General features: G+C 40.2%; 1 protein-coding gene across 1 annotated transcript in view; it reads right to left on the bottom strand.

Annotated features, from left to right (window-relative positions):
* kitlga (kit ligand a) overlaps positions 1-16,105 on the bottom strand; it is a 42,352-nt gene extending 26,247 nt beyond the window's left edge. The window contains exon 1 of the mRNA XM_054777161.1: positions 15,720-16,105. Within this exon, the coding sequence (XP_054633136.1) occupies positions 15,720-15,734 (15 nt within the window). The 5' untranslated portion in view covers positions 15,735-16,105. The remainder of the gene's footprint in view (positions 1-15,719) is intronic.
* Between the last annotated feature and the right edge of the window lie 7,931 nt (positions 16,106-24,036).

The raw sequence follows: 24,036 nt of genomic DNA, 5'->3' as shown, positions 1-24,036 counted from the left end.
TAGGAAGTGTCATGCAGGTATGCAGTACTGCGTATTAGCCAACACAAGTCTAAACTTGAATTATCTTGGCTAATTGTTTAGAAGACAGTTGATTCAGAAAGACATTGTGAGAGGCTAGACTGTAGATGTACAGAGCTTTATTTCATTGATACTTGGCCAAGACCTGTCACATGTTTTAATCAGTTCCTAAATGGATTGAGACATCTCAATTTTAGGATTTGAAAATAAATCTTTCAACTGACATCTTAAAAATAGTCCTTGATACGCCGCCTGAGGGGAAGTGTACATTTTTTAACTCAGTCATATCCAAATGCTACAATCACAAATGAACTATGAGGTTCCTGTGTATCTAAAGGTAGCAGGAGATAAGCTAGATAGGATAGATAGCACAGGCAACCCTTCCCTTAATACATAACAAAAACCAACTGTGCATATCTTGTGCGTATACAACACAGAGTGGTTGTTATCAGTCTGTATCATCTCAAGAATGTACAATGTTCTGGTGCTAAACAAAATTATGAATTTTATCTTAAAGGAGAGCCATTCTATTCCATCCAGAAAAAATACATCTCAGCCAAACATTTTCTGAGCAAAATCTCCATATTCCGACAACATTTGAAGTGATTTGGACTGTTTATCTTGTGACCCTACACTGAAGTCAACCATATTTGTTTTATTAATGGAACATATTCTTTAACCGCACATTTTTAAATGTCAAAAGGGTCACAGGTGCATTTTGCCTCTCCTGCGTGACTCATGTCACCACTTTGACATCATTAGCTGGACAAGACCAGACCAGGACAGACCTGTGGCCTCAGAGGCAGTTTCATGTAATCCCATAAAAGCAGAACATAGCCGGCCTTGCATGACACGGGTTCGTGATTTAATCCTAATCTCTTGCCTCGATCATTGTTTTGTGATATGAATGAGGATCAGAGGTGCAGATGATTAAGGCTGCCAAGGCCGTCCAGATGTTGCCGCTAGATCTCAAATGATTGTTTTGAGGTTTGCTATTTAGTGGAGTGCTGGCTGCGCAGTGATTGTTTTGTAATAAAACATCCACAGTAATTTCCTGTGGTGCCTTACACTTTCTGGTTAATTATTTCACCTTGTGGTGCTGAAATTTTTTCTGTCAACAATATTTACACTGCAACACGGCTCAAAGAAGCGGTCGGTCATCAAGAAAGCCTTCAGTCATGTTTGCATGACAATATTTTACTTGGGACCAAAACAGTCCCTGGTGGCACTTAAACCATAAAGATAAGAAAGTCAACAGACCGCCTGTGAAGTCTTTTATTTTGGAGTATCATTATCACCAACATCCTGGCAACATTAGACATATCAAGCGGTGGAATAAAGAGGCACAAAGACAGGTCTGTGGATTGCATTGCATTTTCCACCGACTCTCGCTCACTTACTTCAAAAGCTAATCGATTTAGCCTTTGAGCTCATCCTGTCTGCCGAGGTGCACTTAAACTGTTCGATCTAATACTTGTCGGCTTAACAGACAGAAGCCAGACAGTTACTCAGAGCGGGATAGAATCTTTCTAATCCACCAAGGTTAAATCGAAGGCAACTTTGTTGTTTCAGGCATTTACTCTTCAGTGCAAAGCCTTCCTCTGCTTAAATTGTTACATCTTCAAAAATAAAGAAGGCATCCAGCTGCCTTTGATTTAGCTCTTGATGATTGCCATGACCTCAATGACTTGGCTCTATACTGACAAAACACATGTTTCCATACAGTACTACAGTATGTGGTTCACTTTGGTACTGTACGCAACTGTGTAGGCTACGAAAAATAATGGATCCATACTGTATCAAGCACAGTGTTAGGCTACCCGATGGCTGGAGTTTGACACACTGCAATGGGCTGATTGGTGGAAATGAGCCAGAACAAGACTGCCTGTGAAAAACCACACCTGGTGAACTGAACTGTACTGGACAGCTTGGTGGGAACAGTACCAATCTACCTAAGAGACACTCCGACTTCTTCAGCTCCACTTGTTGTCTGAGGACCTGTCCACATGGGAATGTTTCTGAGATTTTTTTTGGAGCGAGTTAAAAAAAAGTTGCATCCGTACTGTGCCGGATTAGTAAATTGTTGCATCCAGACGGGAATGAGTCACTGAATGAAAACAATGTAATACACAAGCACACGTACGTGTGGCGCTGTGAACAAACACGCGGGCGGAACCACATGACACACCAAACCATAGAAGGAGGAAGAACGCATGCGCATAAGTCCGTCGTCTTCCGCTTTTCAAGACTTATGAGAAATGGAATTACTTCTGTGAGTCATTAGGGAGTATAAGACAACAAAATATGAGGAGAATGTCGACTGGGGTCGAAATATTCAGATATTATGTTGGTTTGTTGTCAAAGCTCACTTCTGGTCACGTGATGGCGACAAGGCGGCGGTGAGTCGGTGACATCAACGTTTTCGTATTGCCTGTATACACGGCAACGACAAGCCGGCGTTCTCAGTTTTTCCCACTCTGGAAGCCAAAAAATACTGTTTCAAGTCACGCCGTTCCCGTGTGGATGAGAAGCTGAAACGATAAAATACTTTGCTGTCTCGACCTGAAAACCTTTCCGTGTGTATAGCCCCTGAGATGGCCATGCAGGCTGTGTATGCAGATTACCATCCTATGACTCACCAATGCAGTCAGAGTTTACTGCTCTCCTCTCGTTTATGCCCATTTCAGTCCATAAGGGTAAATATGACAACAGCACATCACCCACATCAGTTTGTACAAACATTTTCCCTGCATACCAAAGTTAGAAATTCATCCTGAGGCTATTTATAATTATGATGTCATTCTCCAACCTAAGCATTTGTATGCAGTGCAGTCTTGCCTTTCATCTGAAGAATGTAAAAGGCAAAAAGGAAAAGTATACTGTAGCTTGTCCACTCTACACGGGGAGCAACAAAAAAAAACACTCTGAGTTAGGGATTGGTGATATGACCTTACATCCATATTGTAATATATATTGCAGCCACTCGCGATAACTAATTTTTTTGGCACGTAAATAATAATAGAGCCATTTAAAACCAGGCTACAAGTTAGGCTCCTCCTTTGGCTGCTTATGTATGCGGTAATGTATTGCATCATTTCCGGTTTTCGGACGTGTAGCTGTTGTGTTGTCTCTCTAGACTCTTAATAATCTACTTGCTAGCTTCCTGTTCAAAGAAAATTACTCTCCACTGTAACGCGGTTTCAGCTACACTTCTATGAAAGTGTGCTAAGCACTTATTCTTCTGTTGATGTGCTACTTACAGTAAAGCTAGCTTAGTGGTTAAGCCTAGGTCACAACCAGACGTTTGATTTTTGGCATTTCCTAAATTGCTGCGTTTTTTTTTGTTCGTGGAGAACATAGTTGTGGTGACCATGAAGGAGTAAGATCTCAACGTGCATGCAGGATGTACGAAATATCTGAAATACCTACGTGGGGTGAACGTGTGGTGCTCAGCACACATAGGAGTCGGCAAGTGCGACGTACAAAAACATTGACATTTCGAAAAATATATATTAAAGACACACGTTGGCTGTACGGACGATGCACGAAGACGTACAAAGTGCGTCTTGCAACCTGAAAAAAACATCCCGCCCGTAGAGTTTGTTTGACATGACAAAGAACCTCTGGCTGGTCTGTGGCCAGTCTACGGCTTGAAAATCAGCACGTTACACGCGCGTCCTCTGTGCGTTTGTGTGTGTCGCTTGTTTAGGTCATCCTCCAGTCCTCTAGTGGTAATTATACTTGTGAGAAATGTAGTTTGCCACCATGAGGAGCCGCTCCACACTTGGAAGGACGTACTTTAGCCGCAGTAGCTACAGCAACAACAACAACAACAACACGCATTATCATGATAGGATGACAGAATTAAAATCTCTATTGTAGGCCAAATTTATATCGTATTCTAGCGCAACCCTGCTGTGAGCAAACTAAGAAAATGCATCTTTTCTGTGCTTGGTGATCATGCTTATGAATATGTTACAATTCTACCAACAGATCCCTCCAGCGTAAAAAGATAGGTCTAACATTGAGCAGACGAGACAAAGACGTTTAGCTCTGAGGTTCAGCTTGTTCTTCCATTTAAACATAGCAGTTAATGTTCAATACAACCCAAAAAAAATATAAGAACATCACCACTAACTAGCATATGTCACCAGAAGACTGATGTCACAATACAAAGTAAAACTTTATAAAAACTGCATTCATGGCTTACATTCATGGCTGTCTTATATACTGTATGCACACATGTACATGCACATAAGCAAAAGCAGTCTGAGCAAAGCCACCGTCAATTTGGAGTCATTGTGTGAGCATGATAGACTATACATTCAATTGGAGCTGCAACAATTAATTGAAGAATCGATGACTAATCGATTATCCAATTAATCAACAACTCTTTTGGTATTTGATTAACTGTTTTATGATTTCAAAATGTAAATATCCTCTAATTTCAGCCTCTCAAATGTGAATATTTTTTAATTTCTTTAGTCAGCAATGAAAGCAAAACAAAATATTCACACACATCATCTTTGACTTAATCAACATTTTTGCCTCTTTTCTGATATGTTGCGGACCAAACCACTAACTGTGTTTGTTTCATATTTATTTATTCCGACTAGGGCCTAACCAATTACTCGATTAATCAAAACAACAAACCACATGAATCGACAAAGAAAATAATCGTTAGTTGCAGCCCTACGTTCAATGGTATTGTTAAGAAATGCCCTCTTAGCAGGGCGAAGTCCATCCAGATTCTTTTTTTCTACCAGCTCTGAAATAATACTAAGAGTCTCAAGTATTGTTTACAATTTAATATTAAAAGGAGTAGATACTAACAATGGTAATGCCAGCACTGGAGAGAACAGTCAGTCCACCAGCCAAATTAAACTGAGTGAGTTCTTCTTTCTCATATGCCTGCTGTGGAGGCCGTTCCAATGATCAGGAAACTTCCCGTTAACTGTTTCATGAAGTATTGGTCTGATCTGGTTTCAACCAGTCTTAGATAAGAGCCTGGCTGCCTCAACCAGGAGACAGAAGAATGACTTACGATGAAACTATGTGTGACTAATAAAAAAAAACAAAAAACAGTGTGTCTTTGTTCCAAGTGAAAGGTACTGTGAGTATGTCTCTGTTGGAGATAAGCACGTGCATGTTGCAGTACCCATCCAGAACAGAGTGGAAAATATTCCATTTCTATCAATAGCTAACATTAGTACTCAAGCGAAACTGTGTGTAGTGAAACTATCCATTGAAATAGCTCGAATAATGCCTGATGAAAAAACAAATGCACACTTAACTCAATCTTCTGTGAGTAGTCACCCCTACGTAGTCAATATTCCTAAATCCAACACCCAGTGTCATCTTTCTTCCTACATCCCAAGAACAGCCAGGTTGTGGAACTCCCTCCCACCAACCATGTTTCCAGAGACTCCTAACATGAACAGTTTCAAGTCAGCAGTTAATGCACATTTTTTGAACAATATTATAAGTGAATGAATTTACTTATACAGTAGACGCCCCTACAACATAAATAATCCGTTCCGAGAACCTTTATGTTATAGGGTTTTTATGTTATATGAAGCGTAAAATACATGTCAATAGCCTAATCTGTTCCAAGATCTTCCCAAACTCACCCCTTTGGCACTTCAAAATATTCAAAGTCCACCAAATATGGTGGGAAAATATAAGAAAACATTAGCATAAACATAGTAGAGTAACATTCCAATATAAAATAAGGTAATAAATAAGATTACTGTAAATGAATAAACTGAAAAACAAAAACAATCCTACCGTTCACGAGATGTCTTGATCAGGAGCGCAAGTGGAGGCAGGAAGGAGGAGGAGGACTAGCCTGAGTCGAAACGCGACTCAAAGTGTCTGAGAGTCAGCTGGTCTCACAGACAAACGCACACGCACTACACGATAATTTTAATTTGTAACTTAACTTAATTGTTTAAGTTAGTTTAAGGGCGACTACGAAGAGGAAGGAGGTTGAAGGGAGAAGCCTGTCTCTCACACAAACTCACGTACGTTCTGTATAACTCAGCCAATGAGATGAGAGTGTAGGCAGTGCCCCGATAATCAGCCAATGAGATGAGAGCGGAGGCGGTGCCTCGAAAATCAGCCAATGAGAGCGTGATGCGTCAGAAGGCGTCACCAAGTGTTAGTCTGAACTTGCACCAACTTGAGGCATTAATAAAGTTGATTGAAAAAAAAAAGACTTGCACTGACTTGACGCTTTATGTTGTATGGAATTTCTTCTGTAATACGAAGCAAAAACTTTACATCAATTCTTTATGTTTAGTGGAATTTATGTAAAAGGAGGTTCATGTTATGCGAGGTACTACTGTATTACATTTTAGGGCCGCTTTTCATCGTTTTGATGGCACCGCCGGCCCTTGAACCTGCCAATAAAAAAAAAAAAAACCTTTGCCAAATTGCTATCGCAATTGCTAGCTGACAACAAACGAACAAATGCGCACGTGTGAGTGTTAGGTAGAAGGAAGAGGGCCCAATATACACATTCGAAAGCTAGTGCTCTGTAGTACGCAACAAAGGCAGACAGCACCTGTAAAAGAATTGTTGGACTATCATTTCTCGTCACTTGACTAAACAAACATTGAACCTATAAGTTCACTGAGTACTCAGTCGGGGAAATGTCTTGAATGTCTTTCCCTTGTTTAGAAGATATATTCCTCTTCAAATGTTCTTGAACACACAAATACCTCAGATATAGGTTACTATACAAATAAATTCAAAACATTACAAAAAGCTATAGAAAATGTTTTGCTCAATGCAGCCCCGAGCAACACTGGAGATCCCACTGGAGTGCGAGTTCCTCGGCAGTAGGCCTCACCAACTGTGCTGACTCTCAAAGATCAAGGTGTAGCACAATATTGAGAACCTCTAAGTAAATATTGTCCGAGTTTCAGTGAGCCAGAGAAAGACACGCACGACGAGGGAAAACAAACATGAAGCTGAGGAAACAAGTGGACCAAGCTAGAAAAACAACCTATAGAAGTTGCTTAAGAATAAAACACTCAACACACCACATTCAGTAACGTCCTTTGATCAAACACAATCTGTTTATTGTTTCAGATGATGCCGAGTCTAAATACGATTATTGTTTTTGAGATATGTCCAAGAGTAGCATAAATTCCCCATTTCCTCTGGTTTTGTTAAGCAAGGGATCACATTTAAAGCCTGGACATGAGTGACAAGTGATCCCTTCAGTGGTCCAAGGATAACAATGTATTCAGTGACTGCATGCTCTCGAGCGTTGTACTTGGAGAGAAAAGGCCCTAGACTTCCACACACTCCCATTTGTGGAGCCAACAGCATAAACGGCTGCTTTGGAATTGCATCTGAAAAATTTGGGAATAATACAAATTAGAATTGGGTTTTGTCATGACCACTTCCAAGTCACTTTAATCATAAATCAATTAATTGCAGTTTCAGAGGGGGTAGCTTGGACCTTGTGATTCCTCCCATGATGTGTGTGACTAAGGTCTCTCATGGCTCTGACCTTCAGGCTAACCGCTGCATTAACTCAGCACTTTCTGCGTAACCTAACAAGGTGCGAGCGAGCATATGCCCCCTCTTTGTATGCATTTTTATACAAGAATTTTTGGGACTTGCGATATGGTCTTTGTCTTTGTCTTTGATTAGGCACTTTATTAATCCAAGGTGCTATCATTTTGTAATGTTTCTACTTGTGATCAAAGCACGCGCAATAGATCAAGGCCGACTTCCAACTCTTTCATAATGTGTAATGTCTCATGCTGGACGTCTGGTGGACATCGGAACAACATCACTACAATATAAAATGTGTCAGTAGATGTTTTTCTTTAGTGCTTGATACCACTCTGACTGAACTGAAATAAAGTATAACCTCGGTTAGCGTTATTAATCCAATCCAGAGGGTCTGACTCATAGCAGAATGTAAATTTTTCATGAGAAATAATGCAAATCCAATTAATCCGTCCCAGACACCCAAAAGGGTTAACACAGATCACTTTTTTCTAGTTTTACAATTATAGTTTTACACACAGAAAACAATTCAAAATGTGGATAAATGACACATGAAAGTTAGAAATGAACAGTTAACGTCACTTTTACCTTGATTGAAGACTTCATTATTGACAAAGATGGTTACCTTTGTGTTTTGCTATGAGTTATTTATTGAATTCAGTAGTGTTTCTCACCTTCTTTATCAAACTGCTGTTACTTGCAACTACCCTTGGTTCCATTATGCATTATTTTATAGCCATGATGAATGAGGAAAGCAGAGGCTTGTGGCGGAATTGTGTTAGTTAGCAAAGAACTACACAGTCAACCACTGATGGAGCTGGGGGACAATGACTTCTGGTTTTGGTTTCCATGCTAACAGCAACAGTTAATAGGCCGCGAACAGGAACATTTTGTGATAAAAAAAAAAATACAATACGAACACGGTTAGAATCACAAAGTGTGTTAATAACATGACAAGACGCATGCCATATTGTAGGCTAACCAAGAAGTGGTCAATTTTTGCCTATATTTTCAACCAAAAAATACACTAACTGGGGCGTTCCACGGTATTACAAAAACAAGACTCTCTCTTAATTTTAAATGTAGACATCTTGTGACATGTTATTATCAAGACCAAGTGCCAGCGATTTTTCACTAAGCACCTGAAACAATACAAGCCCCGTAAATTCTGAACTATAAGCCACTACTCTTTTCACATGCTTTGAATGCTGCGCAGCAAATTTAAGGCTAAAAGAAATATAGTTCCCACGATGCTTAGAGTGCAGATTCAGGAAGTAGTGAATTTGAGTAATGAAGTGGACGCTAATATCACCATTTTAATTCTTATACAGTGATCGTGTTCAAGTGATCAAGTGTAGAATTACTTCATCTTCTGCTTGGACTGATTGGACATTGGCAGCTGTTGAACTGAAATGGAAAAAAAAACATCTCACGTCTCACTCATCCGAACAAATGATTGATGCCGTGAACACCGAGTGTAAGTAAGATTGTAAGGTTTATAGTGTGTCTTTCTATGTTCCTATTTTAGAGCGTGGACACCTACATCTTATAGATAAGTGCGGCCTATATATGTACATAAATTTTTTCTCTTTAAATTTAGTGGGTGCAGCTTATATTTAGGTGTGCGCAATAGTCCAGAATTCATGGTAGATTAGTAGCTTTGCTGATAAAACTAATCAGGAGAAACACAAGAGGTGTAATGTGACTATTCTAATTATTCACCGTAGGCCTGGAATAAAGTTCAACTTGGGTGTTACGGAAGCAGCAGTTGGCTGTTGATTCAAAACTGGATTTTAAACACACCCATAACACTCCCAGAGCATGAAACTATTCACATGTTTATTCCATCAAGCATCATGGTTACACCATCACCAACAGTTCGTGATTACTATATATAGAGAATGTCATTCCATGATTTCAAATTAGATCAAATCCATTTACGCAGCCTCCACTAGTGACTACTCCCTGGGAATGGTCCACTGTGGGTGGAATAAGGATGGCAAGTGGTGCCCAGTTTGACACAGAGGCTTTCAGCATTGTGCGTGTCACTCTGAATTTAGCTTTAACGATAGGCCTGCATCTCACACACGCACACAACACAAACACACAGCACAACAACAGCATGACGAGCACACTAATGCTCTTGACGAAGGCATATAGGGCATGTGGTCACATTGCTGACAGCTGTGCTTCTTCTTAAACTGAAACAGCAAATTGATGATGTGGTAGTTGCAGCATATGCACTAATCGTTCACTTCTGACTCAAAATGTGTGGTCGTAAACCACGATGTATCTGGATTTTCCCGGGCACACTTCCCATACATACTTGAAGAAGAACATAGTATTTGTGGCCCATTATACCACGGTTCAGTGATTAAAGTGTGACCGGTTTGCTGCACATAGATCATTATTATTGGAAAGTTGAGGATGGAGACAATTGCTTTCCTGCGGAACAGAGAGTAAATGATTAAGGAGGTGTTATAAATGTAACACTACACCCTCACATGACAATGAAGAGAAAAAGACACAGCACTAAAAATCCATCAAACCAATCGGCAACAGCAACTAAGTATATTTGTCCACATTTTTTAAATATCCCCTAAGAACCATTTTTACAATCCTTAACAAACCCCAAATCTTAAATCACAGCAAGGTGTAATGGATTTCAGCACATTTGTCAACAACATTGCATGACAGCAGAAAGGATCATGTTGCTATCCATCAACTCGTCTGCTGCGCTGTACACTGACCACATCAACAAACTGTCAATAAATGCTCTCTTCCTTTTTTCAAAACTTGCATAACAAGTCCACAGACACCAAGAGCGATTGTCTTCAATTAGCTCTTTCAGTAAATAACACAAATCCAAAAAACATTCACATTCTCACTTGATTCTTCAAACATTAACAGGCAGTTGTTTCAAAACAAATATCTTCTATCCATCAATTCCATACTCTCAATGCAGAGGCAGCAATAAGCCATTGAACATTTACAGCTTACAGGCAAGCAGGGAAACACAAACACCCATGTGGAACCCACATAATCACTAGGCCGCTTGCATGAAATCATGTTCAAAAGACTAATGACTTTACAAATACATTTCCGTCAAAATGTGTGACAAATGTGACCTTTCACCCCAGCTAACTGACCATCGTATATGGTACAAAAATCAAGACACTATAAACCGTGTTTCTCCTGAGTTGCAGTCAAGACATGCACTCCATTTTGGCTCAAACATAATTCTTAATGATCACCTACATTTACACTGAAATTTTGAATGGGCCTTCCTGTTGCTTACCTCTGTTCTCCTTTCAGGTTGCTAGCATGTTATATGCATGGTATGGCCTGAAGTGTGGGTTCCTAATAAAGTGGTCGTTTTCAACTTTGGTTGTCAATTACACCACCACGGTTACACAGAATGTTACCAATTATAAATAGGGCTCTTCCCCACATCGATACCGATCCAATGATATTACATGTGTGGGGGATGTTAGCACAATCTGGACTGAAGGGGGGTTCCTAATCAAGAGGCCCGTTTTCAACTTTGTTTGTTTTTGATACACAAATGTTACACAGTATAAATAGCACACGACCTACAATCAAGACCTTTCCATATGTGTGTGTGTTTTTTTTTCCAAAAGATATACTAATAAATAAGTATGAGAAATAATAAGATGCAGCTGCTGCACTTTTCTTTGCAGGCCCATATTTAATCAACCGAAAATTATACATTGAACACTGATTGCTGAAGCGCAAAATTCTTCCAATATACTAGGGGTGGAAATCTATGGCCACCTCACGATTCAACGCGATTACAATTCAGAGGCCTGCAATGCGATGATAAAATGATTCTCAATGCATCTCGATGAAACTTTTTTTGCGATAGTTTGTCAGTTTTTTCATGCATAACTTTTTCAGATATTTTTTTTTTTATAATTTTCTATTTGTTCATAATTGTTTCTATATACAGTTTCTTTTTACTCACGGTGTACTACTAAAACGAAACATATTTGTAATGATCCACAATTAAAATAAACATGAAAGAGATTAATTGACTTCCATTATCTTTTAATAATTGCAAGGTTACATCCACCAACAAATTTCCCATTGCACAGAACCAGCAGGAAAAGTAAAGTGCACCAGTAGCAGCATGTATAAAATTAACAATAGCATATTCTGACTAACCAACATAAAAAAATCTATATTATATAATATTCAGAAATAAATAATAGACTTCTGAATTCAAACTAACTCCTGAGCATAGAATCTCTGACAAAATAATATTTTTGCTGTATACAAAGTCAAAAACAGCATTCATAAAAAACATAGATTTCTGTACCAGCGGCTCTCATACAAGAGTCATGCTTGCAGACGTCAGTATATTATGAATAACCAAAAAAAACTAAGCTGCCCTTATTCACAATTGCAGTGTCAGTGAAATAACGTTGCGACGGGGCGTTGTATCTGGGTTCCAAAGTGCGCAACAACGCACGGAAGCCCTGCTTCTCAACAACCGAATACGGCCACAAATCCTTTGCAATAAAAGTTGCAATTGACTTTGTGATTCGCTTTGCCTTGACAAAGCTTGCATATTATCTGGCTCTTGTCCAGCTCATACCTTCAACTACATGAAAGCCAAAGTGCTTCGAAACGCTCGCTTTAAAATCGGGTCAGTGCGGGTCAGAGTTTACGCTCAGCCATTTTGGGAACATCTTACACTTAGGTGTACCACCATAAACTGTCTTCTGTCTTTTTGTTCCATTTTTTTGTTCCATCAGCATCAATTATTGACATTTATGAATCGATTAATAATCGTCAATGTCCACATCGCGATGCATCTAAGAATGGATTATTTCCCCCCACCCCTACTACATACCACATATTTTCAACTTCAGGATCCAAAAATACAACACAAACTCCATTTCTTGGGAGAATGAACAGAATAAGATTTTCATTGCATGGTATAACTGCTGTTTTACTATGCACATGACAATAAAACTCTCTTGTATCTTGTATCTTGTATACTAAAACATCACACTTGACTGACAAGATGATGCTGGACTTCTTTAGGACAGATTGTGGGACAAACCCCTTTAAAGCATCAAAATATGACTGGCCAAAGTGAAATCTAGCTTGTATAAAACATACCACATATCCATTTATTTTCTATACCGCTTGTCCTCATTGGGGTCACAGGTAAGATGGAGCCTATCCCAGCTGACTTTGGGCAAGAGGCGGGGTACACCCTTGACTGGTCTCCAGCCAATTGCAGGGCATATATAGACAAACAAGCATTCACACTCACATTCACACGCACCTATGGTCAATTTAAAATCTTGAATGAAAAACAAGCTGGAGTATTAAAAAAAACAAACATTTGTAGTGCTTTGAAGTATTATATGCATTTTATGGTTGGGACAGCAACTGGACTCTTGAAAGAAATGGAAAACACGAAGACTTTTGGACAAAAGGTGTCTTTTAGATTAGGGAAAAATACCAGCATTGTGGACTGCAGCATGGCCACATAGCTGTGGTCGCCCCAATAACAACGTAGAATCAGCAGCTTGATCACGATGCAACCGTGTGAACATTCAAACAAACTCAGCACAGGAAATCCATTTGAATCACTAAGTGTAATACGCTGGTCTTCAGCGCTTCATCTGGGCTTTTTTTTTTGTTTTAAGATCCAACAGCAAGAAGCTGAAACTGCGGTGAGATTACCAAAACTCAGATGCTTACATGTGGCGCAAGTGTGAAAAAACTGGGCTCCTCAAGATGAAGGCGTACACTCCTGTAAATACTATTTCTATTGAAACCGCCAAATTTTATTGAGCAATGAAGCTTTTCATGTTTCATTGTTAATTCTCTGCAGGTGTTGAACTTTAACAGCTTAAACCTTTTCCAAAAGCCAGTGCAGTCAAACCTCAGTTTTCAAACACCCCAATTTTCACACAATACAGTTTTGATTAAATTTCTTTCTCTGTCTCAGTTATAGCACGTAACAAAATAATCTGTGTTGGTGACTCACTGTCCATGCAATTTTTATTGAGTGCGACTGCTAAATAACCAGGCATGGGGTTGCTATGTATTACATTTTTGGCAGAAATTAATTGGATTTACATTGTTTCCTATGGAAAAAAATTGCTTCGGTTTTTGTCTGACCTTTTGGAATTAATTATAACGAAATCCGAGGTACCACTGTATTTGAGAATCTGAAGTCTTGTTACATATGGATTAGTGCAACTGGCTAAAACAAAACTATACTTATTTACATGTTATGATGCTGGAATTTAATGCGACTGAGTGCCTTCTTGAAATTCTTTGTACTGAATGAATCGCACAATTCAGATAAAAGTACTTGTGGTCAAATTATTTTCTTTTATGCTGTACTGTTCTTTAAGGTAGCTTACAAAAAAAAAAAAAGTAAAAAAAATAAAAAATAAATAAATAAATAAAAAAAAAAAAAAAAAAAAAAGGTAGCTTACAGGACTGGAGTGAAACCTTTTGTTTTCAATCAAAGGAGAGAATAACATTCATTTTGCATCTCATTAACTACAGCTCATCCACGGTGATGTTCAGGGATGCGTAAGAATTGACTGACATCTGGAATTCAAAGAAGGTAAGGTAGTACAGGGAGCGACTTGATGTGATTGAGTCTTTTCTTTAAAAAATGCTCATTGACGAGGTGAAAGAGGGTAGCAAAAAGGCCAATACCTCTATAGGATGTGTTTATTTCTTGTCGTTACATGCCTCATTTTATCACTGATCACTAGGTCACTTTAGTTGTAGACCTAGTTTGTAGTTTTCACGCACGTTTGGGGAACAAAGTGAAAAACAACTCTGGGTTTACAAGCCGAGCCCTCAATGCTCCTCATGTCAATCATCCGGCTCTTCCTCAACAGAAGCCTTCCGAAAAATAAACCATGAACTGCATAAATGCTGCCTCACATCAGGCTTCCAGCATCTTGATGCGTCCTAAACCTGTGATAAATTCCACACATGGCCATCCAGACAGGATGCGGGAGGGTGCTTGACATGGGATGACTTCCAGCCCAAACCACCCACCCACCAAGATGACTTCTTATTCCATCGCCCCCTACTGGCTCAAAGTAGGGCTCAAACATTTCACTTTCTCTTGCTTTTACTCCGCCTGCATGCCATATCTGCATAAACTGTTGTGATATCATAGTGTGCTTGGCACACACGAGTGCAGCCAACTATAAGCAAACTACAAAAATAAACTTTGTTAGTCATAGAAAGGAGCATAAGCGGCTCAGAACAGGATCAGTAAGGATGCAGATACTTTGCTGAATGTGTGTTGCAACACATTACTATGCATCCTCTCAAGTTCTTTTTAACAAGGAATGAGGAATGAGGAATTTGGACTGAGGCAGAGCTTAATTGGAGCCAGCCTGAGGTCAGCTTTAAAAATTAGCATGAGAGCGTCTCAGGCCCAAGACACAGGAAACGCAGACAAAATGTATTATGTATTATTGTAAAGAGATTCCAGAAAAAAAGAATGTTCTGGGATGGAGGGGAGGGTTGCATACTTGGTTGAGGGTAGAGGGTGGAGAGGGGGTTAACCGTGTCAAAGGTTAAGAGTGTGGAGGCAGACGGGCTGTCTGAACCGGTGGCCAAGCGGTGGATGAATGGGGATCACATCAAAATCACCAACATCATCTCCACTACCATCCTCCTCAATTCGCAGATGAACACTTGTATTTCGCACTACAGTATGTGCTTACAAATGTAACAACCTGAAAAAAACGTATAAATCCTGAAAAAGCAACCACCACCAATTGTAGGCTATGTGCATTAAATATACTGTATATTTAATGCACTACTAAATACTAAATATATATTTAATGCGCATACACTAGTGTGCGGCTGACTTTCCCTTGAAGGCGCAGCGTCTCTAATTGGAAACACCAGTTCCTGCTGAAAAGCCTCTCAGTCAAGTTCAAACGTACGATCCGAGCACCATTAAGGAGCCTTTTAGAAGTTGTGCAATGACAGGAACTTTTCATGCATGCGTCTCTGCTGCAAACACGCTTTAAAACTAACCAAAGCACATTATAAGCTGGAAGAAAGCTGCAGGTACGATCTGCGTAATGCAATGCAAAAACAATACATAGCAATAAAGCCAAGCAGTGGAGTAAAAACAAACTACTTACTTTTGACTTCTTCATATGGAACGACAGGGTACAATCTGGAGTGCGCGAAAGCCTATTTTATTTTGCTTCTACGGGCAGGAAAGGGGTTGTCATCATCTTGTGTGCACATATCCAACGCGTAGAGTCAGTAGTATCCGAGAAGAGGAGAAAAGGTAAAAAAAAATAAATAACAAAAAGACAAAAGGAGCCCCACGGAGAAGAAGACGAAAAAGAATCAGGACTATTAAGTCAGTAAGTAAGCCGTTTGTTTGGTCGCTCGGTGTGTGTATGTATGTGTGTGTGTGTGTAGGCAGGAGACATGAGTGCAGCCCAGCCGAGTATCGCGTCCATTCAGAAGGCTTCCAGGGAGGGAGGAAACCTTTATAATGATGCATGAAAAACGCAGCCAGAGAGCCGCCCTCCTATCAAGGGACGCCCTAGTGCGAGCTGGAGGAGAGGTGGCCACAGGTTGGCAAGGACTGGCCCCGACTCACATCTTAACCCTCTCATGGCCACTTACAAAAACGTACTCAGTGACATGCGATCAGGGGAGGCACGTGAAGCTGATCACATGAAATAGATATGAGCATTTGTCCATTGAACTGTGTTGCACGAGAACTGAGGCAACATTTTCACAAAACACGAATCATACAAAACTGAGGAATTTTGTATTAACATTAATGAGATCACAATAATTTAAAGTTGAAAAAACAAGGCAGTGCCTCACGAGCCATAAACCTCACTGCACGTAATTATTTACGTACAATGCAGTGCAAGTGTTATGTCAAAGACTGTTGAAGTGAAACAGTTTTATGGTTTGTCTTTGATGTTAGTTGTGTTTTATTCTGTGTTAAAAGTCAAATAGTTTAGATAGATACTTTATCGCCTCGAGAAGCTCTCCAGCAGCTCTACAAAATGTCATAATAAATGTAATCACTTAAAAACAAAACAAACAAAGCAAGATAGGAGAGATACTGTAAGAAAAAAATAACAATTCCTTCAAATATTCTTGCACCTCTGAGTGATGAGACATGGGCAGATTACCACGGCAGACTTTTCTCTTAAATGCTAATCATGTCATAAGACTGTCAGCATCCTGAACTACTGTTATCAACCACAAAAAAATGCCTTAAAGTAAAAAAATACAGGCCTTGAAATCATCTGGAAGTGGAGGAAGTTCTGACAAACTCCAAAACAGAAATAAATGGTCCGCATTGATGATGTTTCAAAACGTCCCATCATTCACGGTGGCTGGCTTAGTCACACCATGATACACAGTCAGGTGCAAGTGGGGGCTCTTGGACTTCAGGGAAAGTGGCGGTCAGAAGAAGACTTCCAACTGCTGGTCTTTTTTGCAGAGGAGCGATGTTTTTTGCATAATTCCAACTTGTCTCGTCTAGTAAAAGATGCAGGCTGCTGGGAAAGCTGTCACAAATAGTGATGTGTCACAAATGTGTACTCTGGGAAAACATCTTTCTCTCAAATATTGTTTACAAATCTGTCTAAATCTGTGTTAGTGAGCCTTTCTCTTTATCTGAGATAATCCACCTCACAGGGGTGGCATATACTGATTAGACAGCATGATTATTATATGCCGTTTTACTGTATGGTATTTGTTAGAGGTGTCAGTGATTAAAACGTGACAAGATTTCTCGTTTGGAAAAAAGCTGTATCGCAAGAACAGGGCAGCCTGAAGCCAATCCGACTGTGAACTATGGCATCGCTACTATGAATGATAGTACAGTGATACAGAAGCGGCAGCGTGCAAGGCATTATTGGAAGCGCACCTTAAGTGCTTTACGCACACCTTGCAATCCAACGTACCTCTGTGTTTACTGTGTCAGCATCAGCGAGTGACAAGTGGCTGTTTTTTTCCATCAGAGTTAAAGACTTGCTTGCTACTTGCTGATGCCCAAGCCATTGGCGTATTTAGTCATTTGGGGGCCCAAGGGAAAATGTATCATTGGGGCCCTTCACATCTTTTTTCTCTGTCAACTTAACAATTTGAAATTTAATGTTTATCATCTTTTAACATGTGTGAATATGACAAAATTGTCCTATTTCTATTGTACAAACGCACAGTAGTATGGGTATGGATGGCTAAGCTCCGGCTCCATTTCCTATTTCTTCACGTTCTCCCCTTCCATTAATGAAGAAAGTGAGACAGAATAGTGAAGTACTGGTAGTGGGTCAGTACCAGTACTTCACTGCCTCCACTCCGGATGGGATTTTTTAGGTTTTCCTCAGCTCGCCTCTATTTTGGTTTGTATCTAAAGTTATTTGGTAAACTTGTTCCATAACGTACGCGGCGCATTCGACAAGACAGAGCTGTAAACGGCTCGTGTTGCGTCGGTCCCTGCCTGTGTTTTTTTCCCCGTCTGCTTGCTTCTAATTAGGCTGGAGATATAAAGTCAGCTGGAAAACTTTGCTCGCAGTACTGAACGTGTTGCTTCTAGGAAAATACAGTGAAGAAGACTGACAGATTATTTCCCTGTTTGCCATTATTGATGTTCGCGGTGGTTCTATTGACACTATTGTATGTTTCTATTCTATTGAACCACCTTTGGAGACAGCTTATGGTAGAGAAAGGAACATTCATTTCAGCCAATGTTTTTTTTTTTTACATCACAAACTAGAACTAGAAACTAGAAACTTTTTTTTTTGCATGTTTGTCAAACTTAAATGTTTCAGATCAAATTGAAATATTAGTCAATGACAACACAACTGAACACAAAATGCAGTTTTTAAATGAAACATTTTATCATTAAGGGAGAAAAAAAATCCAAACCTACATGAACCTGTGTGAAAAAGCGATTGCCTCCTAAACCTAGTAACTGGTTGTGCCACCCTTAGCAGCAACAACTGCAATCAAGTATTTGCAATAATTTGCAATGAGTCTCTTACAGCGCTGTGGAGGAATTTTGGCCAACTCATCTTTGCAGAATTGTTGTAATTCAGCCACATTGGAGGGTTTTCCAGCATGAACCGCCTTTTTAAGGTCATGCCACAGCATCTCAATAGGATTCAAGCAATTACTCTTTCACACAGGGTCATATAGGTTGGGATTTTTTTCCGTTCAAAATAAAACGTTTCATTTAAAAACTTCATTTTGTGTTCAGTTGTATTGTAATTGACTAATATTTAAATTTGTTTGATGATCTGAAACATTTAAGTGTGACAAACATGCAAAAAAAAAAAGAAATCAGGAAGGGGGAAAACACTTTTGCACATCACTGTATAGCCAAGCTCAACAGAAGGTGATCAGACTCCTTTGAAATTGGAGCACGGTCTCTTTTCTTATCAGGCAGCGTGTCAGGACATTTTTAAGGACTTCGATTTTCCCACATTAAGATTGCTCTTCTTGTTTATTCATCCCAACAGAAGTCAAGAATTAAAGACCACAATAATGATGATTACATCCTTTTTTAGGCAAGCGATCCGACTACAATGGTGAGAACTTTTTGGGCTGTCTGATGGAAACATCATGTCCCAAATACTCTTCTAATCAACTCAAGCTACAACAAAATTATGTTGACTGCAAACTCAAACAGATTACAGTGGGAGGTTAAAGTTAGACCACATTTTGTTCCGTGATGCTGGTCAACCTTAATTTGGTCAACTTTAGCCACGGAGGTCAAGTACTGTATGTTCGTAATAATTTGTTCCATAGTCCAAATTGTGGCCATCATAAAACCTTTATTAACTGTACAGACACTGTTTTCAGTGACATACTGTCAAACAAGCATAACAAGAGGTTAACCAGTCTAATATTAAACTTGTTAGAAACAACAAAAGACTATTTAACCTTTAATGAAGAAAGAGAAGTACAGTTTGTGTCGCAGCTGCACCAAGCCACTGTAATATACCGGTAAGACATTACGACACTTATGAACACAAGCGACAAGCTTATGACTGCAAAGTCTTTACGTTATTTTACATTATTTGATGCTCTATTTTGCTACTGAAAAGCATTAGAGAGCGGCCGTCTCCCAACCTAATGGTGGCTTGTTCGATCCTCGGTCGGTGACTCTACAGTGAACACATTTCTTGTACATTGCAACATTCATTCCAGACAAAAAAATTAAAGAATAGGGCTGTCAAATGAATACAAATTTTAATCAGATGAATCATTTTTTTTAATGAATTAATCATGATTAATCACCATTAGCAACTATGTCTGAAATATGCCAATTGTTATTGTGTTTAGATAAGATAAGATGAGATAAGATATGCCTTTATTAGTCCCACAAGAGGAAATGTCAGGTTACCAGCAGCGAAAGTACAAGAGCACACAAGAGTATAGTACACATCACACAAGAGCAGACAAAGTGCAAAAACAGGGTAATACAAATCAGAGGTTATATTCACTATCTACAGCTATATACATGTTGACCAAGTCACAGGTTTACAGTATTTCCCGGTTATTGCACTTGTTTATTGCATGGTTAATTGCACGGTTATTGTACAGGATTTTTTGGGGGAAAAAGTTTTTATTTTTTGAGTCTGACAGTTGCAGGAAGGAAAGACCTGCGATATCGCTCCTTCTGATTTGTATTACCATGTTTTTGCACTTTATCTGCTCTTGTGTGATGTGTACTATACTCTTGGGTGCTCTTGTACTCTTGCTCCTCTAAACCTAAAATTTCCCCTTGTGGGACTAATAAAGGCTTATCTTATCTTTTTTAATGAACAGAAAGATAAATGACAGGACAGGATGATATATATTTGTATGTATTAACAGCTCTAAATGAACTGAATATGTTAATCAAGCTAAAAGATACCACACAAGTCTAAAAATCTATTTGTCTCACACACGTCTCGTTAATAGTAGCAGAACATTTGAATCACACTTTAAACCTGTTATTATGAGCAAGGAACCGACTAGAGACGTGTGTGAGTTGGAGATATATACAGTATATGGTGTTGGAATTGTACTGCTGTGGATGTGTTCAGGTCAGAATGAAGATATAAAAGAGCAGCAGACTCTGTGTGACTGTGAGGCTTGCTTGCTCTGGTGCTCAAGTGTTACACTAAAAAATGGAACATAATTAATGAAATCAAATTAGTTACCGCCATTAACGCGTTATTTTTGACAGCCCTAAAAAAAGTAAACGCTTTTGTTTTTGCTCCCATCTTTCATTAGTAAACTCAAAGAGCCGACCAATCCCAGGCATTACGGCCCGTGAGGTTTGATTTATTTTGACTGAATTCAAAACTGAAACCAATGAAATGCAACAAAATGTGTACCTGGAGAGCAGTGAAGTGTAAAGGCGTATTCAAAGGTCAAAATGCACGCAGAGGATTAAAATGCACACTTTGTGGCAGGTCTGCACTAAGCCTGAAAGCCCAACTTACACATCACCCCGCCCCTCTGCCCAACTATTTGAGAAGCACTGAATTATGCTAAGAAACTTCACTATAGTGGTCTTTATTTGTATTTGGAACGAGATAAAAGCTTTGTCTGCAAATTCATGGGTGCGATGTACAAGGGGGGGCTGTTTGTATGAGACAGTGTCATATTGTAATACTTCTGAGCCAAGGACAACTAGCAGCATTGTGGAATCCCACAATCGTCAATTATGTCTCTTTTTATCCTTATTATGAAGACTTCATGGCAACAAAAATGTAATGCTTGGCCTTAACAATGTTGTTTTTTTTGTTTTAGCATATCAGTGCGGTCCTGTCGTATAAGGCAGTGGTTCTAAACTGGTTTGGTTGCGGGACCCACCATCCCTTCTTCAGTGACAACCGGAAACCAAAATTGCGGAATTTTTTTAACGCAAATTTCTCAAAATCGTATTTATTTAATAAATTACCTTTATTTATTTTAATATTAAATTTAACTGTTAAGCGGCTGCCTACAAGGTGCTAACTTCTGAATGTCTTGCAAGTATTATATCCCACCCTCTTCCTGCCCCCCGCATGTAAGCTATGCCCCAGGTAACACACACTGCAGTGTCATTTTGGGCCAGCTGCAAACAGTACATTTGATGAAAAGACATTAAAGTGCAGTTTAAATTTGAGGTAGTGCAAACTCACACTGCGTGGCAGCACAAAACAAATGTCATGGTTATTTCAGGAACAAATACGTTTTTATTCACAAATACAAAAAAATATTTGAACAAAAAGTGTTTGTACACATTTTCAGCACATGATATATCTTCTGGGGAGTTGAATCACAGCATTTGCACATGGACCTGGATGATAAGTGAAACAAGAAGTTAAAAACCAAGCGAGTCCAGTTGCTCTGATTCAGCATTCAGTAGTTAAGCTTAATAATAATAATACTAGGAGGATCATTTCTTCTGATGACCACCACTGTGCCTGGGTCAATGGATCAAATTGGGCATGAAACACCTCCCAGTACCGTCATACTGTACCTGCTAGTCTTAATTGTGTGCGGAATTCCCCCTCTTAACACAACGGAAACTTGCGCTTTATGCCACGCTCTTCTCTAGTCGATATCTAACTATCTACCTGTGTGTTGGACGAATGGTGCGTTAAGTCCACACTCGATGTCTTTCCCCTCCTGTTCAAGCTGACCAAGTCGCCCATAAACATGGCACGCATCTTGTGGTGGTGTAGCAAAGAAATTTCACCAGCATAAGGTGCGTTCACGGACACTGAGTCATTACATTATTTTTTTGGTAAAGACTCTGCCACCCACCAGTTGTGTTACGATGGTGTTACGATGTGTCCGACAGGGGTCCACAATTCACTTCCAGAGTATGGAAGGCGTTTTGCAAGACATTGGGGGCATCAGTCAGCCTATCCTCAGGTCACCACCCTCAGACCAACGGCCAGACAGAGCGGGCCAATCAGGATCTCGGAGCGGCGTTACGATGTGTTTGCCACCAGCATCCGTCGTCGTGGTCCTTCCACCTCCTCTGGGTGGAACATGCCCACAACACCCTTACAAGCTCAGCCACAGGTATGTCACCATTTAAAGTTGCCTACGGTTACCAGCCTCCGTTGTTCCCTTCACAGGAGTCGGAGGTAGCAGTACCATCTGTGCAAGTCCACCTTCGCCGCGCCCGAAGAGTCTGGCAAGAGACTATTGCGGCACTCAACCAACAGCTGCACGCAACCAATGCCTGGCAGATCGCCGTAGGGTTCCGGCACCGAACTACCGGTTAGGCCAGGAGGTGTGGTTATCAGCCAAGGATTTGCCCTTAGTGGGAACCAGCAAGAAGCTAGCCCCGAGATTTGTGGGACCTTTTCCGATCGAAGCCATCGTCAGCCCCGCCTCCATCAGGCTCAAGCTTCCATCATCACTCAAGGTACACCCAGTAATCCACGTCTCCTGCCTGAAGCCAGTTTCCCCCAGTTAGCTGTGCCTGCCGGCTGAGGCGCCGCCCCTGCCGCGTATGATCGATGGCCAGCCAGCTTACACTGTGAAGGCTCTTTTGGACTCCCGTAAGAGGGGTAGAGGGTTTGAGTATTTGGTCGACTGGGAGGGTTACGGTCCTGAGGAACGTTCCTGGGTCTCCCGCTCCTGTATCCTCGACCATTCCTTCATTAGCGACTTCCACCGTCTTCACCCTAGTAAGCCAGGTAGGTCGCCAGGGGATGCCTTATAAGAGGGGGGAATACTGTTACGATGGTGTTTGTCGCTCTGCTGCCGCCTGCTGTGTTTTTACTTTCAGTGCAACCTCAGCCAGTGTGGGTGGAGTTCCCAGCGCACACCTGCAGGCAATCTCATCATGCACCCTTTATATACCTGGCGGCAGCACTGGACCTTTGCCAGATTGTACTCCTTGCCAACCCTTGCTACCTGTACCGCTTTGTCCGGCTCCTTACCTGTTACCCTGCTTTCTGGCTCACCTCTGTTACTCCCTGCTCAGAACTATTACCTGCTATACGTATTGCTGTTCCAGCTCAGGTTTGCCTGTAGTGTTTCTTAGTTATATTATAGTTACTTCCTGTCGGCCTTCTGCTGACAGCGTTTTGTGTTTCTGCTTTTGGTTTGTTACTTTTGTCTGTGTTGTACATTTCCCCCGTTTCGGGACACCTTGTGTTATTAAATATCTTTTGTATCTATTTTTGGACTGTATCTCTGGGATCTGCCCCCTTTACAAGTGGCTTCCCCCACTTGTGACAAGTTGAGAATCACTGACCTACAGCACATGCACTGGTAGTGGCGTTCTTGGCTAAAACAGTCGTCCCTCACTTCATTGCACTTTGAACATCGTGTCCTCACTCTATCGCGGTAATTAATTAATAAATGATTGCTGTTTTGTGGTCAAATACGGCCCAAAATTACTTTTAAAAAATGCCATCTTCATCAAATTCTACTTATTCTTGGCCTAAATTAAGCATTTTCAAGCATAAAAATAGC

This window comes from Dunckerocampus dactyliophorus, chromosome 5, assembly GCF_027744805.1.
Source record: "Dunckerocampus dactyliophorus isolate RoL2022-P2 chromosome 5, RoL_Ddac_1.1, whole genome shotgun sequence".
Lineage (NCBI taxonomy): Eukaryota > Metazoa > Chordata > Actinopteri > Syngnathiformes > Syngnathidae > Dunckerocampus > Dunckerocampus dactyliophorus.
Note: the sequence above shows the minus strand (reverse complement) of the source record. Positions and strands in the feature narration are given on the sequence as shown.